Source organism: Notechis scutatus, chromosome 5 (assembly GCF_049901735.1).
Source record: "Notechis scutatus isolate UNSWTSFEM ecotype Mainland chromosome 5, rNotScu1.2, whole genome shotgun sequence".
Taxonomy (NCBI): domain Eukaryota; kingdom Metazoa; phylum Chordata; class Lepidosauria; order Squamata; family Elapidae; genus Notechis; species Notechis scutatus.
In genome coordinates, this window is record NC_142013.1 from 49,512,111 (window position 1) to 49,529,886 (window position 17,776).

General features: G+C 40.7%; 1 protein-coding gene across 2 annotated transcripts in view; it reads right to left on the bottom strand.

Annotated features, from left to right (window-relative positions):
* The window catches only part of APP (amyloid beta precursor protein), a 103,132-nt gene extending 101,410 nt beyond the window's left edge, over positions 1-1,722 (bottom strand). The window contains exon 1 of one of the 2 annotated variants that reach the window (XM_026664121.2): positions 1,437-1,722. In XM_026664121.2, coding sequence (XP_026519906.1) covers positions 1,437-1,496 — 60 coding nt within the window. In that variant the 5' untranslated portion in view covers positions 1,497-1,722. The remainder of the gene's footprint in view (positions 1-1,436) is intronic. The other variant, XM_087966668.1, reaches the window with a different exon arrangement.
* Between the last annotated feature and the right edge of the window lie 16,054 nt (positions 1,723-17,776).

Below are 17,776 nucleotides of genomic sequence, written 5' to 3' on the forward strand. Positions count from 1 at the left end.
CACATCCCTTTCTTTCTACTCCGGATGCTGAAGCCGAAAATTTCACCAGGCAAAAATTCACTATCTGATGTGGGGAATGAAAGGAAGAGTCGAGTTGTTAAACACCTAGCGGTGGGAGGGCTGCTTCGGTCTGCAGCTTTCATTACAGCGCTTCCTTACTGCACTGCAGAGGCGCCATCTTCTCGCTCTTAAGCTTCGCTCCAACCCTTTTCCTTTCATGTGGTTCCCCAAACTCCCTTCCTTAGAGGAAAGCCTCTCGGTGTCCGAAGGGCTTTATCTCCACACCGAAGGAAACCCTCCTGCGGGATTTGGGCAGATTTCTGCCTCACCACCCTCTCTCCCAGTCCTGCCTCTCAAGCCTGTAACGCGCTCCAGGATAAACCGCACGACCTTATTACGGGGGGAGGACCCTTCATAATGCCCCTTTTCTTCCTGACAGGGAAGCACGGGGGTACAGAGAGGGTCGCAGTTGGTGGGAGCAACCCCCCACCCTGCCCAAAGGCGGGAGGGGGTCTGTTCCGCAGGAGCCGCAACCCATTAATGCCTTACTACTGAAGTTGGCCGAGCCACAGGCACCTCAGCCGAGAGAACTTACTCCTCCTCCTTCCCCCCTCCCCCGCACGGCGGGAGTGAGGGGCAATCCCCAAAACGAGCGGCTCTTGTTTTGCATTCCCTGTGAGGGCGAGGAAGAGAAGGAACCGGGGGGGAAGCAATGATGAGCGGGCAATAACAACCGCCTCGTTGGAGGATCGGGTCTCCCGGCCCCAACATCACAAGCGACGCCCCCTCGATTTCCGCCCCCTCTCGATTTTCGCCCCCAGATCGGCCACACCAGACAACACAGAAGAAGCGTAAAGGCAACAGAAAAAAAAAAAAAAAACAGCACGGCGGCCGGCGACAGACGTGAAACTCATCTCCCTCCTTGCCTCCCCCTTCATCTTTGCAAAGCGAAGCATCGAATCCACCGATGCCAAGTTGGCGCATTCCACAAAGGACGGATGCGAGGCAGAAACAAGGGGCCTCGCCCTCCCCCCTCGCGCCTCCTTTTCTTTCTCATCCCATAGACTGCCCGCGTCCTGAGTAACAGAGAAGAGGCAAGATTCCCTTCTCCCCACCCTTCGGAAGCGCCCCAGAGTCGACGGACGGACGCTCGCTCAAAGGCTGCCCAAAGCTACCCGCAAGTGAGCAAAAGAGGCATTTTTCGGAAGCCGCCCGTCCAAGCCAGCCCAGCCTCCTCTCTCCATTGTTCAGGCTGAACCAGGCATTTCTGAAGAGGCGCGGATTGAGGAACACACCCTTTCTTCCCGAGCCTCAAGCAGGCCGCTTTCCTCGGCCAGTTTCGGGGCGAAGCCCCAGCTTAAAGCTGCGGGAGGTTCTCGGCGAACAAAGACTTTCTTGTCGTAGCAACAGGGAGAAGGTAATGGGGAGCCGCTTACCTCCAAAGCTCCCGCTGTCCAAGAGGCTCCCAGCAGCAGAAAAGCTAAATGCGGCAGCATCGCGGGCAAAAGCAGCAGCTAAGGGCGCTGGAGCTCAGGCACTAGTTTTAAAATATATAGGGAGACAGCCGAAAGATATCCGCCCAGTCGCCTCGCTTCGCCTCCCCGCTCTGCTGAGGAATGAAAACCGAGCTGCAAGAGCAGCAGCAGCAGCAGCGCTAGCGGAGCTTCGGAAAAGAAGGAATGTCAGCTGATACTCCAACCCGCCCAAAGCGGCGGCGGCGGCGGCGGCAGTAGCAGCAGGCCGGTCCTTCGCAGAGTCCCCCTAGCGACCGAACTGCGCAACTGGAACTGCCATCATTTGATTCGTGAAAGCCCCGGCTGGGAAAAAACGAAAAGGGAGGAGCGGAAGCGTCTCTGCTTGCGGCGGTATCGGGCCACAGTCTCGTATTTGTTTCTGGCGCAGCAGGTGATGGAGCGGGATGGAAAGCTAGGACTGAGCGATTTCGAACATGATTCGGTTTAATCACAGTTTACGGCGTTCAGAATGGTCCCTGCTCCAAATCAGAAGGATTGCAGAAACGAAATTCGATTTTAAGATGGAAGGATCCTAAAATGAACTCTGTTTAGTTAGTTCTGAGGTCATAATCAATTCCAGGGATCAGAAGTTCTTTAACGTATTACTTTGATCAGATTGGGTTAAGAACTTCTGGGTTCTTAAAAAAGTCAAAGCAGATCGACAAGCCAAAAGTTGAGCCCTTTCTTGTACAATTCAGCAGGCTGAGCAGTAAGCGTTGCTAGAAAGTACAGTGTGTCATGTCCCAGATACAATAGAATACTTTATTGGCCAAGTGTGATTGGACACACAAGGAATTTGTCTTGGTGTAAATACTCTCAGTATACATAAAGAAAAGGTACATTCATTAAGAATTAAGAATCATAACATACAACACTTAATGATAGTCATAGGGTACAATCAACAATCAAATCATACTAGGAAACAATCAAGTGAGAGGGGATGGGTGATAAGGAGTGATGAGAAGATTAACAGTAATAGTAGTGTACACTTTGTAAATAGTTGAACAGTGTTGAGGGAATTATTTGTTTAGCAGAGTGATGGCTTTTGGGAAAAAACTGTTCTTGTGTCTAGTTGTTCTGGTGTGCAGTGCTCTATAGCATCGTTTTGAGGGAAGGAGTTGAAACAGTTCATATCCGGGATGTGAGGGGTCTGTAAATATTTTCACAGCCCTCTTTTTGACTCGTGCAGTATACAGGTCCTCAATTGAAGGCAGGTGGGTAGTAATTGTTTTTTCTGCAGTCCTAATTATCCTCTGAAGTCTGTGTCTGTTCTGTTCATGCTTTTTCAAGAGGCAACTGGACTTTCTTGTTTTGTTTTTGAAGATGTTTCACTTCTCATCCAATCTCAACCATGGTCAGAGCAGAAGAAGTTTTTTGAATGAGAAGAGAAATAAATGCCTTCAAAGAAAAACAAGAAAGTTCAGTTTTCTTGAAAAAGCACCTTTGGGACAACTGTGACCTGGATGATTGAGAATCTCCATAGACATATAGTATGTCATAGTCAAACTGCTCTAGTAACAGTTCCTCCTGCCTCCTAAATGTGCAAGTAAATCAGTTAGTGTATTTACCATCTAAGAACCAGTAAAAGTAATATTGAAAAACTAAATGCTAAAAAATTATCTTAAGTGCCATGAAGGACTATATGACTTCCAAGGTCCCTTCCAACTCTGTTATTCTATGTCTATCCTTATTTATGCTAATGATGGTGCAGTCATACCCCAAAGTACGCATTTTGCCATTAATGTTGTGTGTTTCACTCTGCTTAGAACTGAGAGTGAGATCAGGTGATTAGTAATGGCAGTGAACAGAGGTAGAATGGGACAGTTATGGAATTTGCGGTTATACCTCCTCCCTCTCTCTGGTCACCAGCCAGTCTTAACCATTTTTCTGCCAACACATCTCCTTTCCATTTGCACTTCATTTCGCCAATTTCTTTGATCCCCTTTGCTCTCCCCCACCCCCTTTCACTTTTCTTTTTGTGACTCCAACTTCTCTCCAGAGTTCCAACAAAGAATAGAACAATTATTTTCACTATGTCTTCTGGGGAAGAAAGGCCTTTGGGTCTGTGCTTATTTGCCCACTTTCCCATAGTCATCATGTTCACAGTTAACTTCCACCTTTCTGACTCCATATATATTTATTTGGAAGGATTTATTTCCATTTATGAATTGTAAGAAGCATATAATATCTGTAAAAATAGAAGACAGCCACCTAAACTGAACATCAACAGAACTAATAATTGGTCACCAATGCCTGCTGAAACAGGATTGTTCTGTTAGCTCTAGAAAACAATTGTTCTTTTGGCTAGGCAGAAGGATGTTTTGCACAACTGTGGGAATAGAGTAAGCTTGCTACGGATAAGAGTTCATTTTGCAGCCATGTCTCTTTGAGTTGCTTTAAATAGAACATTGAATGTAAGTTACAACATAATTCTTTATTCAAATTAATCAGAATGTCAGAATATCTAACAACATGAAGTCAAAGTTACCAATGCAATTCACCAAGACCAGGGGTCTTCAAACTTGACAGCTTTAAGACTTGTGGACTTCGACTCCCAGAATTTCTCTGTCAGTCATCTTACCTCAGGAATTCTGGGAGTTGAAGTCCACAAGTCTTAAACTTGCCAAGTTTGAAGACCCTTGACCAAGACTCAAAAAAGTATAAAGATGGTAAAATCTCTAACTAAAATCTGATTCCAACACACACACACACAAATGCTACAAGGAAATGCCTCAACAAACTTACTAGTAGAACCAGGTGATCAAGATGTGTCTACAATTGAGCAATAGAATAGAAATGTTAGCTCGGTGCCAGAAGAACAATTGGTAACTTCTTAAAGTTAACACAAAAATGTGCAAACTGATTAAATAGTAGAGCCAAACTTCTATCCCATCCTGATAGTTAATGAACTTGCATTATTAGAATTCATTCTGGGAAAAGAGCTACAATTACACAGTTAATAATTAAGTAGGTACTCATAACAAACAATTGAAAGAAATTTTAAATATTCAGAACAAGTTTTGACTGTTAAGGGTTTTTGCAGAATAATGGGTAGCCACTTATTTTTCCAGTCAAATACTAACCTACCAACTAAATCATGGCTGTCAAACTCCCAGCCCATGGATCGGATGTGTCAAGTGCTAGCCACACCCATGCCTGGTTTAGCAAAGGGGAAAAATGTTCTGATATGTCACATGACCACATGAGTTTGACAGCCCTGAATTAGATAATAACCTCTCAGACTTTGGATAGGAATTTCATGTTATTTTCAACAAGCATTCAATAAATCTAAAAGCAACAGCACTAACTTTACTATATAAAACTCAAAAAGTGATATAATTAAGATGATACAGCTTGAGTTAAAAAAAAAAACCTTTAGTACAAATAAATTTTATTAAGCAAGGATATAAGTGCAGGTTAGGTGTAATAATCAAGGCACCAAGCTAGAAACCAGATGATTGTGAATTCTAGTCCTGCCTTAGACACAAATGCAGCTGAGTGACCTTGGGTCAGTCATTCTATTGCATCCCTATGAAGAAGGCAAAAACTACCTCAAAGGATTGACACATCCATAGAGCATTACTGGGAAGATTATGGTGCTGGAGATGTTTGCTCCTGTCTTAATGTGGCCAATTTGTTGGATAATTCTTTTTATGTGACTAAAGCTAACTCACACTGCTTTTCTTTGGTGTGATATTTCTCAGTCAACTCTGTTGACTAAATTGATTTCTTGGCAAAGATATATATGTTCATACTTTCTTGCTTCTCATATCCAAGTTTCATTTCATGGTATTGGCAGAACGAGTTGAGTATATATTGGGCTGTGTTTCTATTGATCTTTACTCCAATACCTTTACTTGTCTCATTCAGCTCATTTAAGCATTTTTTCAGCTTCCTCAACACTGATAATTACAATGTTATTGTTGATTCAAAGGGGAGTGGGCTTCTCATTGTCTATATTAATGTTTCTTTCTTCCCAATTACAGGTGAAACTCAAAAAATTAGAATATTGTGTAAAAATTCATTTATTTCAGTAATGCAACTTAAAAGGTGAACCTAATATATTAGACTCATTACATGCAAAGCAAGATAGTTTAAGCCATGATGTGTCATAATTGAGATGATTATGGCTTACAGCTCATGAAAACCCCAAATCCACAATCTCAGAAAATTAGAATATTGTGAAAAGGTTCAATATTCTAGGCTCAAAGTGTCCCACTCTAATCAGCTAATTAAGCCATAACTCCTGCAAAGGGTTCCTGAGCCTTTAAATGGTCTCTCAGTCTGGTTCAGTAGGAATCACAATCATGGCAAAGACTGCTGACCTGACAGTTGTGCAGAAAGCCATCATTGACACCCTTCATAAGGAGGGAAAGCCTCAAAAGGTAATTGCAAATGAAGTTGGATGTTCCCAAAGTGCTGTATCAAAGCACATTAATAGAAAGTTATGCAGAATGGAAAAGTGTGGAAGAAAAAGGTGCACAAGCAGCAGGGATGACTGCAGCCTGGAGAGGATTGTCAGGAAAAGGCCATTCAAAAGTGTTGGGGACTTTCACAAGGAGTGGACTGAGGCTGGAGTCAGTGCATCAAGAGCCACCACACACAGACGCATCCTGGACATGGGCTTCAAATGTCGTATTCCTCTTGTCAAGCCACTCCTGAACAACAAACGTCAGAAGCGTCTTACCTGGGCTAAAGAAAAACAGACCTGATCTGTTGCTCAGTGGTCCAAAGTCCTCTTTTCTGATGAGAGCAACTTTTGCATCTCATTTGGAAACCACGGACCCAGAGTCTGGAGGAAGAATGGAGTGGCCCACTCTGCAAGATGCTTCAAGTCCAGTGTGAAGTTTCCACAGTCTGTGTTGATTTGGGGAGCCATGCCATCTGCTGGTGTTGGTCCACTGTGCTTCATTAAGTCCAGGGTCAACGCAGCCATCTACCAGGAGATTTTGGAGCACTTCATGCTTCCTTCCGCAGACAAGCTTTATGGGGATGCTGACTTCATTTTCCAGCAGGACTGGCACCTGCCCATACTGCCAAAAGCACCAAAACCTGGTTCAATGACCATGGGATTACTGTGCTTGATTGGCCAGCAAACTCACCTGACCTGAACCCCACAGAGAATCTACGGGGCATTGCAAAGAGAAAGATGAGAGACATGAGACCGAACAATGCAGGAGAGCTGAAGGCTGCTATTGAAGCATCCTGGTCTTCCATAACACCTCAGCAGCGCCACAGGCTGATAGCTTCCATGCCACGCCACATTGAGGCAGTAATCGCTGCAAAAGGGGCCCAAACCAAGTACTGAGTACATATGCATGCTTATACTTTTCAGAGGTCCGATATTGTTCTATGTACAATCCTTATTTTATTGATTGCATGTAATATTCTAATATTCTGAGATTGTGGATTTGGGGTTTTCATGAGCTGTAAGCCATAATCATCTCAGTTATGACAAATCACGGCTTGAACAATCTTGCTTTGCATGTAATGAGTCTATCTCATATATTAGTTTCACCTTTTAAGTTGCATTACTGAAATAAATGAACTTTTGCACAATATTCTAATTTTTCGAGTTTCACCTGTATGTCTTCTGAGGCTCTGAAGACCTTTTCTAAAGCTGCTATGAAACATTTGGGAAGATTGTGTCACCTTTTTGGATCCTTGGATATTCATTGGATGGATAAATGGTATAATGTTGGCTAAGTAGTCTTCAATTATTTCCTGTAATAGCCAGGTATATTGTTTATCAATGCCTTGATTTTTTTAAAAAATGTATAACTGCACTCCAATAGTCACCCTGCAGTTGAGTGTCATATAAAGGCACTCACACCAGGCAATATCAGAGCATTTTCTGGCCACCACAACCAGATCAGCTGCAGGACTGGAAATTTGGAAAGGCAACTCTCTGGCAAGCCTACATTCCCTTCATCACTGAACTAGTTTTAGTTACACACATGAAGTTAGAATAGTGATTGCCTATCATCTTGTTATTTCAGTTATCATGCTTTAAGCACTTAGGTAACTGCATATTTATGGCATGATACTTCTCTTATTTCTGAGCCTATTTTTGTCGTGGTATTTTCTTAAATTGCTTTATTTTGTATTATTTTGCATGATTAAGATATTTGGAGATGTCCTAATGAGATGTGGGAGGAGATGAGCATTGTTTGCACTTTTACACTAGTAGAAAACAGGCAGAGGCTTTTCTTGAACTGACTTTAAATCGCTGGGGAGATCCAGTATACATTTCTATACAGCTTGTTTTGCCCTTCAGGAAGTGACTTTAATGATTTGCATTAATATTTTATTTTGGGGTTACTAAACTAGAAAAATGTTTATTATAAGGTACATCTTACTATGTTTACTTGTTTTCTTTTCCTATCTTTCCTTTATTTTTCTTCTTACTTTCTCTTATTTTTCTTATTTTTCCCTAACTGTACAATTTCTAGAATAAAGGTTATTTTCAATAAGTTGGATAGAAATTTCCATGTCCTGTATTATTTATTATCACTGATACTATAAAATAAAACTCAGTGTGAATTATGGGGGGAGGAAAAGGCAGAATCCTGAAATGAGACCTATCTGTTTCTGTTGCAATACCAGGTTATGGAAGTTTTCCTCACTAGCTGGTGACAAGCCATAATAGTAAAGCAGCAGCAACTTATTCATTAATCTGGACAATACAATATAATTATCGGTGTCATGAATCAGATACAACAGAGGCAGGATAAGACTTGGCAACAGGGTCAGCAAATTTACAGTGACATTGCTTGACTTAGAGATGGATGTGGAGAGCCCTTTAACTTCCTACTTGGTCCATAGTCATGCATAGTATCACTTTACTAAAAACACTACATAGACTTTCTTCTGTTTATATAAAGTAGTGTCTTGTTATCAAAATCTGTTAATCACACGTAGAACAACTGCATCAAATTGTCTGTACTATGTCTATTCATATAATACACTAACCCATGGTTTCCTTAACTGGGATTCATTTAACATAGCATTTGTTTGTTTATGTAATAAATTTATATAGTCACCCAACTAACACATAGGTGACTCCCTACATTCACACAACAAGCTGGACTAAAAGGCTAATATGACTGGCTAGTTTGCAGTTCAGTGCATTGTATGAATATGGTCCTCATCATGTTCCCCAATTGAAAGAAAAATACATCAGAATCAATTTATATACACACACGCATATACTTTGTTGAGTTTAATTACTTCACTTCAAAGAAAATATTTTTCGGTTTATTCTGAGAAGAAATTTAACATTTTTACTCTCCTATGATATCGCAATGCAGTGGCATTAATGGAATAGTAGGTGGGAATGAGGCTGCAGAAGTTGTTTTTAAAGTGAATTCAGTGGTTCGATTCAAAATACAAAGCACCTTGTTTGAAGGTGAAACTGTTCTTTACACTGCTTACTTTATTTGCTGCATCACCTACCCTCCTAATGAATCTCCCAAACTACATATGTCTTCTATCTTGTCCTATCTGCAATTGACAAGATTAGCTGTGGAAGAACTACTGTTTGAACTTCCGGAATTGCTTTTTGAATTTTAGAGGTTTCTAATGAACCATTCCAAAGTCAGCATTCTCTAATTGCAACAGAAAACATTTGAATGTTAGTCATGCTTTTAATCAGAAAGAGCAGGCAATCTCTGAGTCCCACCAGTTACACAATGCTATCTTGTGGGCCATGCGTTCTCTCTTACTACCCCGTTCTTTGTAGTACCATCACCCTGGAAATTCATCTGGGTCTAACCTTGCTATTTTGCAGAAAAGCTCAAAAACCATTGCTTTTCAAACAGGCCAGAAGTCCAGATGAATTTGTGATTCCAACTCTAGGTTAGCCCTTGACTTACCATATTTCATATAGGGACCATTCAAACTTATAACGGCACTGGGAAAAAAGTGATTTATGGCTATTTTTCACAGTTGCATATTTTGGAGCATCCCCATATCATCTGATCAAAATGTGGATGCTTGGCAACTGGTTCATATTTATGGCTGTAGTTGTGTCCCAAGGTCATGCGATCTCTTATATGACCTTCTGACAAGCAAAGTCAATAGGGAAGTCAGATTCACTTAACAACTGGGTTACTAATTTATCAGCTGCAGTGATTCACTTAACAACTGTGGCAAGAAAGATTGTAAAATTGGGCAAAACTCACTTAACAAATGTCTCGCTTAACAACAAAAATTTTGGGCTCAATTGTGGTCATAAGTTGAGGACTACCTGTGGTGAAGAATAGAAGATTGATGTCTGAGTTCTGTTTCCCCCCAACATGCTATATTTGTCTATATGGTTTCTTACTGGTTTCATTTTTTTACTGGTTTAATTCTGTATGCCACAGAGGGCATTTGGGTTTGATACCCAACAAAAAAAAAAAATGAACATACTATAGTACAGTAGTGGCTAACCTTTTTGGGCTCCTGTGCCAAAAAAATGTGCTCGCACTCGTGTGCCAGCACGCAGAAGGCAATGTGCACCCCTATGCATGCACATGTAATCCCCCACTGCCCCCTTACCTGCACTGCGCCTCACAGCTGATTTTCGGCTGGTTTGAGGTCTTTTTCAGCCTCCCAAAGGCTTGAAGAAGGCTTCTGCAGGCTTTGCAGGCCGAAAATTATCCCCGTTTCATTACTTCTGGTATTTTCGGAAAACTGGAAGTGACGAAACGAGGCTAGTTTTCAGCCTGCAAAGCCTGCAGAAGCCTTCCTCAAGCCTTTGGGAGGCCGAAAAAGACCTCAAACCAGCCGAAAATCGGCTGTGAGGCGTGCGCATGCCCAGTAAGGTAACTTTGCTTGCAGCTCGCTTGCCAGCACAAATGGCTCTGCGTGCCACCTGCTATAGTAATGTACATAATCTTTTTGGCTTTTTGGTTTATTCTTCCCTTTTTATTCTGTCTGGCTATTAAATCTACCCTTGCAATTTTTTCATAGTAGCTACAGTATTTCAGCTGACTCGGATCTCTAAGCTAGGGATTGGCTTAGCCTCCTGACAGGTAAAGAGCTTCTCATCCTCCTTTCATCTCACCTTTTCCAGCTTGGGTATCAGCATCCCACACAGTGGAGTGAAAAGTGAAGAAACAGCAAGATTTGAAAGATGGCTAATTTTTTTTATTTCAGCTATCTGTTAAAAATAGCAGCTATCACACCGGTGATCTGACTGATGGTTTCCCCCTTCCTCTGTCCAGCTAAGATATTGAAAAGGTTTGGAAAAACTACATTTTACCTATTTGAAATGGAACAACAACAAAAATCCTATGTCTGCAAACCAGAAGAGATGAAGTTTGAAATAATGGAGACAGCAAAATGTCTGCCAATTTAATTTTCATCTGGTTCACAGATAGGAAGAGAATACTTCATTGACCTATGAAGAGCACTGGTAAAATAAAACTGTCCTTGCCTAGCACTGAAAGCACAATAATGTTGACACATCAAGGCTAGGCAGGATTACCACTAAAATTAATGTTGGCACAGGACAAGAAGAACTTGCACTCTCTCCAATATAGCCTTTCACTTTAAAATTCAGTAGGGGAAGTACCCAAAACAGGGTCTTTGAAAATACCTATAGTTTATCTTATGTGCTCCTATAGATAACTTAGACCAGGGGTGTCAATCTGGCGGCCCGTGGCCCAGATGCGTCATGCGCAGGCCATGCCCACCCCAGCTCCACGAAGGGGAAAACTGTCATGAAACATCATATGATGGCAACGTGATGCGAGTTTGACACCCGTGGCTTAGACTATCTATAGGAACACACGAGAAGATACAGTTTATCAGATACTGTATCCAAGACAGAAAAAGCTTTACGAATGAATACCAATGCCTTCAAATTGGGACTTCTGTTTTTGTCTTTCCGATTGCTCTGATTTTCATCTTTCGGTCATAGCTATCCTAAAGTAAAGATGGGAAAAAGAGAGAGAGAAAGTGAGTGGGTTTATATTTGTATAGTAGTTTTGACCTTGATCATCCCATCATGGATTTTTCTTTCCGTTTTCCAGAGGACAAAAATAAAAGAGATAGCAGAAAACAGGGAGGAAAAATACATAGTTTCAATAACAGCTGAGAAAAGAATAAATATATGTCCACTTGAAAACAGCATCTGACCTCATATAAAGCTGCCAGCATATAAAGATGACTCAGTTGCCTGAGAAAGAGATTCTGACATGAAGAGAGACCTAGTCCTAGAGTGTCCTTTGATCACTGAATTGCTTTGGGGAGACTCAGTTTGGTGTATAGCACCTACTACTGTCCACAACAAGACATCTGTTTGTGTACCTTGCAAAAGCTCTTCAAGAATTCAATTTATCAGCAGGTTAACAGTTGACCAGTTTTCTTTCTTGGATGCCTGCTTAACATTGCTATCTCTTCCTTATGTAATCTGTCTCTACCTTACATAATCTTATGCAGCATACTGTTCCCAGGTTAATCATCAAATTATGCCTACATAGTACTGGAAATTAGCACATTACACAGACTATCTGCCACTTAAGGCCTACCAATCAGTTAACTTACTTTAGTCATGCTTGGCTGCTAAACCAGCTGCTGTTAATAAATTCAGACGGAGCAAGAAGTGAAAATGGTCAGAGAAAAATACCCACATCCAAAGCAGATTGGCTCTTCAAACAAGAAATATTTAATTTAAATTTTAAAATATTAATGAAGAATTTGCAGCATTTATAAATTCTTGGCAGATTTTGTGATAACTAGAGAAATTATGAAATTATCACATCAGAGACTCATAGTGAAAACTATCCGCTGGAGATTATTTTTCAGTTGAGTTAGACTGCAATATAGTTGGAACAAATTCTTTTAATATGTCTAGGGGAGATTGCTCAAAACGTTGATGTTTATATGAGCTATATCCTGTACAGATAGTCCTTGACTTTCAACCATTTATGCAGTGACATTTGAATTCACTAAAGAAAATGACAACCAATCTGCAGATGTATGACCATTGCAGGATCCCCGACAATCATGAGATCAGAATTCCAAATGGCATTTATTTACAAAGGTTGTAGCATCCTGGAGTCATGTGATCACCATTTGTGAACTTCCCAGCTGGCTTCTAAGAAATAAAGCCAATGGGGGGGAAGCCAGATTCAGTTAGCAGTCATGAGATTCACTTTTTATTTGATTTATATTTCATATTTCTAGACTGCCACTCTCATGGCAGAAGTCGTAAAATAGGATACAACTCACTTAACAATGTCTTTGCTTAACAGTGGAAATTCTGGTCCCAATTGTGGTTGTAAGTCAAGGTTTTCTTTTTTGCACAATTTATATACCATATACATACACCTCACATTTACATGCACACTTACATGTCTTATCAGTGGATTAAGAGAGTTCATACTGAGATTTGCAATATCTGAGAGTTAATTTTATTGAGTGTTGCATGAAGGACAAACTTTGACTTTGGATGATCTGCATCCAGACTTTGTTCTTCTTCCTAAATTCTGACAACATTGTATTTTGAAATAAGAAAGATATGAATTGTATCAGTTATTACACCCTTACACTGTCATTATGGTGAAGTGCATTCTTGAGTTGAGAGAAGAATGGATGGAGTTTATATAAATGTATAATTTAGCATGGTCACCCAAAGAGCAATGGTCATCCCATCTGCCCAGCTAAAGGAAACAATATAGAAAGATAATGGAGGGGGATGTAGATACTCCTTGACTTATGACAGAAGTTGTGATTGGAATTTCATTAGTAAGCGATGCAGTCATAAAGCTTGACTGCATCGCTTAGTTATTATAATCCTTGCAGACTCACTTGCTATTATTAATTGAATCCCATGATTGCTAGGTGAGGCAATTTCCTGCCAGCTTCCCATAACCAAGTTGTTGAAATGCCATCAAGAACTTGCAAATGGCAGGCAGCAGGCTAGCAGGCAGATAAGTGGCTGCTGCTGGGTGGAGAATGGTGTGGGAGTGTGAGGGAAGCATAGCGGGACTCAGGAAGCATTCATGAGGGTGCATGGGAGTGAACAAGGGTGTGAGTGAGTTGTGACAAGATTGTGTGCGTGTGTATCTGTGAGGTGTACAACAAGGCTTGGGGAGGTGCACAAGGAGATGTGATGGGATGCCTGAAGGTGTGAGAAAGGTGCAGCACAGCTGAGGAAGGGAGAGTGAGGGTGTAAGACGGGCACAAGGAAGGTTGAGGAGAATGCATTAGGGTGTCAAGGTGCAAGAGAAGCACAATTGAGGTTGTAGAGGAGGTGCAAGGGATGTATGTTGAGGCCCAGGGATGGCACACAAGAGTGCATGGATATAATAGAATGTGTAAATTACGTTGGAGAAAGAGGAAAAGAGATGCTGCCTAGGAAACAATCAAACGAGAGAGGCAGGAATCCCCAGTGGCTTAATGGTCAGGAGAAGAACCTTAGGAAGGGCCTGTCCTAATAGATCAAGTAGTAAAATGTGGCAATGGAACATATGTATTTTCAAACTTAAAAGATTCTGTTAATGTAGTTTTAAAATAAAGTAGAATTAGTTCAGCTAGTCTTGCTCCCCGCTTGGTTTACCTGGAAAGGCTGACAGAGAGGCATGGTGAGGGTCAAAGGTGTGTGAGTGGCTGGCTCAGCACAAGTGCAAGGAAAAGTTGTGGGTAGGGGCGACTTACCTCAGTTACTTGCAATCTTCCCTGTCAGCTTCCTCATTACGTTTCTGAGAAAGCCAGCAGGGAAAGTCACAAATGGTGATCATGTGATCATGGGGCACTGTAACTGGGTGCTGGGGTGTTTGGAATTATAAGAACCAGTCATAAACACCATTTGTCAGTACTATCCTAACTTTAAATGGTCGCTGAACGAATAGCTGTAAGTTGAGAACTACCCTGTTTCTCCAACAATACGGCCTCCCCCAATAGGAAGTCCCAGCATGTTCTATAGGCATGAAATGAAATTAAGCCCCTCCCCCCAAATTAAGGCCTATATTAAAACATGCGAAATGGGGGGGAATGGTGGGGGGGGGCTTGCCGTTAGGAAGTACTTTTGTTGCACACCCGGATATGGTGCTGCCTGCGTTGACCCCGGTACGAAGTGCCCCACCAACGCCGAGGTCAACATCCAAGCCATCACCGCACACCCGCCCGAAGATGCAAGGGGGGGGGGAATTAAGTCACCCCCGAAAAGACGGCCTAGCCATTTTTTCGGGGCTCAAAAAAAAAAAAGACCCAGCCTTATTATATGAGAAACACGGTACCTGTAATCACTTTAGTAACAATGGTAATGTCATCATTTCACTATTGTGCAGGTAAAGGCAATGGTAAAACTATAATCTCCAATTAATACTATATAAATGCCACTGCACTGAACTAATATGCGTTACTTATGTCTTTATTATGCTATAATAAAACTAATTGTTAAAATATTATTGTGACTGTCTGCTCCAATACTATAACAGATGGAGCTGTTTTCATTTCATTTTGAAGGGAATATCATAACTGGTGTTCTACATGGGGGAAAAGAAAATTTCCTCACTTTCTCACCTAACAAACTATTTTTTGGTGACAGAACATATCTAAGAGCTACGGTGGCACAGTGGTTAGAATGCATTACTGCAGGTTACTGCTAGCTGCCTGCAATTTGGCAGTTCAAATCTCATCAGGTTGACTCAGCCTTCCATCCTTCCGAGGTCAGTAAAATGAGAACCCTGATTGTTGGGGGCAATATGCTGACTCTGTAAACCGCTTAGAGAGGACTGTAAAGCACTGTGAAGCAGTATATAAGTCTAAGTGTTATTGCTGTTTCTATATATATAATCAGGCTTCTGGAGATGGTTTCAAGTGACTGGAAAGGTCACACAGGAGCCAGACCAGTGGTAGTCAACCTGGTCCCTATCACCCACTAGTGGGCGTTCCAGCTTTCATGGTGGACGGTAGGGATTTTGTCCCCTACTTTATAAATTACCATTACTGTGGAACTGGTGGGTGGTTAGAAAATTTTATTACTAACAGAGATACAAAAGTGGGTGGTAGGTATAAAAAGGTTGACTACCCCTGAGCCAGACGTTAAGATGTATGTAGTCGCTAAACAGGTACACAAACTTTTTAGTAGCATGGGTAACACTTCTTATTTGTTATTTTAGGAGGGATTTTTAGAACAGTTTAATGATGTCCTACAAGTAGACAGGGTTAAGTTTTGGGAAGGTTGCAACTCATCCTTTTTAACTTTCCAAAGCCACCCAAAAGCATGTGAATTTTTAATATACCAAGCAAGATATTATACCTCTACATTTATTTTATTTATTTTTATTTTTTGGAGGCAAGAATAGGATCTTCATATCATCTTAGGATCTTCATATTGTCTTAGACCATGAGTTCCTTATTTCAGCCTGGGGCTGGGGAGGTTCAAGCAATTTGTCATGTAAATTTGTCATTGTAAATTTGTATTTGTCAAGCAATTTGTCATTTGAATTGAACCTGGAGGTGAACTGGAAACTAATTGAATTATGTGCTTTAAAAAAATATAAGGGGTGCAATTTCAAAATACTTTCCGAGGGCAATTAATACACAATTCTGAAATCTGGGATAAAGTTCGAACTGAGGTGCTTGATCAAATTAGATCAGCCATGTCTCGATCCTTTGCAAAACCAGAATGCTTTATTTCCATAATGCCAGCATGTCTCCAGAAACTGAGCACTGAGCCTAAGCCAAGCAGAGTCCCTCTGCAGTTTTACAACAGTAATTACAGCATTTCAGCACCAGTCTGATAGTACACATAGTACCATGTAATTTACTTATTTTAAAAGTATGTATCTTTAAAGCAGACAAATGAAGGTGTTATTCCCTTTCAAAAGAAGTAGAAAAAAAGAGTGCCTGTATCACAGGCCTATTATATGATATTCAGGAAAAGATAAATGTTCTCTGCCCTGCAGTATAAATGGACAAGACATTGTATATTGTCTTCCTCCTTAATGCATTCTAAATGTGTTCACCATTTTCACTAATGCATTCTGAAAATGGAGTAGTATTGTAATAACATGAAGCAACAATGCACCCCTCAGTGAAGCTAATGGCAAATTCCAAGAGATCCATAATATACTTTTTTTCTTAGTTCCAGAATCTACAAGGATGTCTCAATATCTTTTCACTATTTATTTCAGTAAAAGCAACAATATTATGGTTTGCCTCATTAGAATGAGGTGGTAAATTTTCCTTTGCTAGAAATCTTCTGACGGAGAATTGGTCAGTTGGTCATCTGTCAGAGATCCATTTCTCTAGTGGATCCCGCACAAGCCGCTGAGTTGGATTCTATGATAACTTCCAGTTCTAGGATCCTGTGTTGCATTTGAAAGAATGATAATAATGTATCAACAGAATATAGTGTCGGATAGGAATAGTTTATTTCAGGTTAGGAAAATTAAGTTGTTTCAAATAATCACACACACACACACACACAGAGAGAGAGAGAGAGAGAGAGAGAGAGAGAGAGCAGTTTATCCCAATGCATCAAAATAGTTTCATTAACAATGAATTTGAGGACAGGTATAGAAAATGCTATAAAAGACACTTATAAAATTTGATTCCTAGAAATCCAGAAAAAACAGGTAACATGATTAGAAAGAGAAAGAAAGAAAAAATCTATACTTTAATTTTTCTCTTTAGGGGAAAAAACCCTGATATTTATAATCTCCAACAGTATAAAATATAGTTATTTATGTATTAGTCTGACCCATTATTAATAAACAAAATATCAAGTTGAAGTAACTTGATTTTCAATGAAATGTTACTTCATCTGTCCTCTTTGTGAATGTATCCTCAACTCTGCATGGCCATGCCAGTAAACATGAAAAGGACAAAATGATCAAAGGATTATCATTTTTTCCTCTCATGTATCAACAATTTAACAAGTCTCTGAACAAATAACACCTTCTCACTTCTGCAGTATTTTCCTTGGGTTTTCGTCTGGTTCATTAAATTTCTCTCAGCTTTTTGATTGCCTTAGCTTCAGCCTTCATGCATTGATTTTGCCAGCCTTGGCTGATAATATCTGCTTGACACAGATTTCTGACAAGAGTGAATGGAATACCAAAAGCTTCTTTTTGAAGACTAACTTGCAACAAATTAGTTATACAAATGAAGGCGAAACTGGAGTTAGTTTCAAGGTCTTCTTTTGTATAATGCAAAATGTTGCAAGGGTCCTGTTCAATATTCCAGCAGATATCCATGCTATCCTGAAAGATACTATATAATTCCATTTTTAGCTCCCCATCTTCTAGCTCCTCACTCTCATC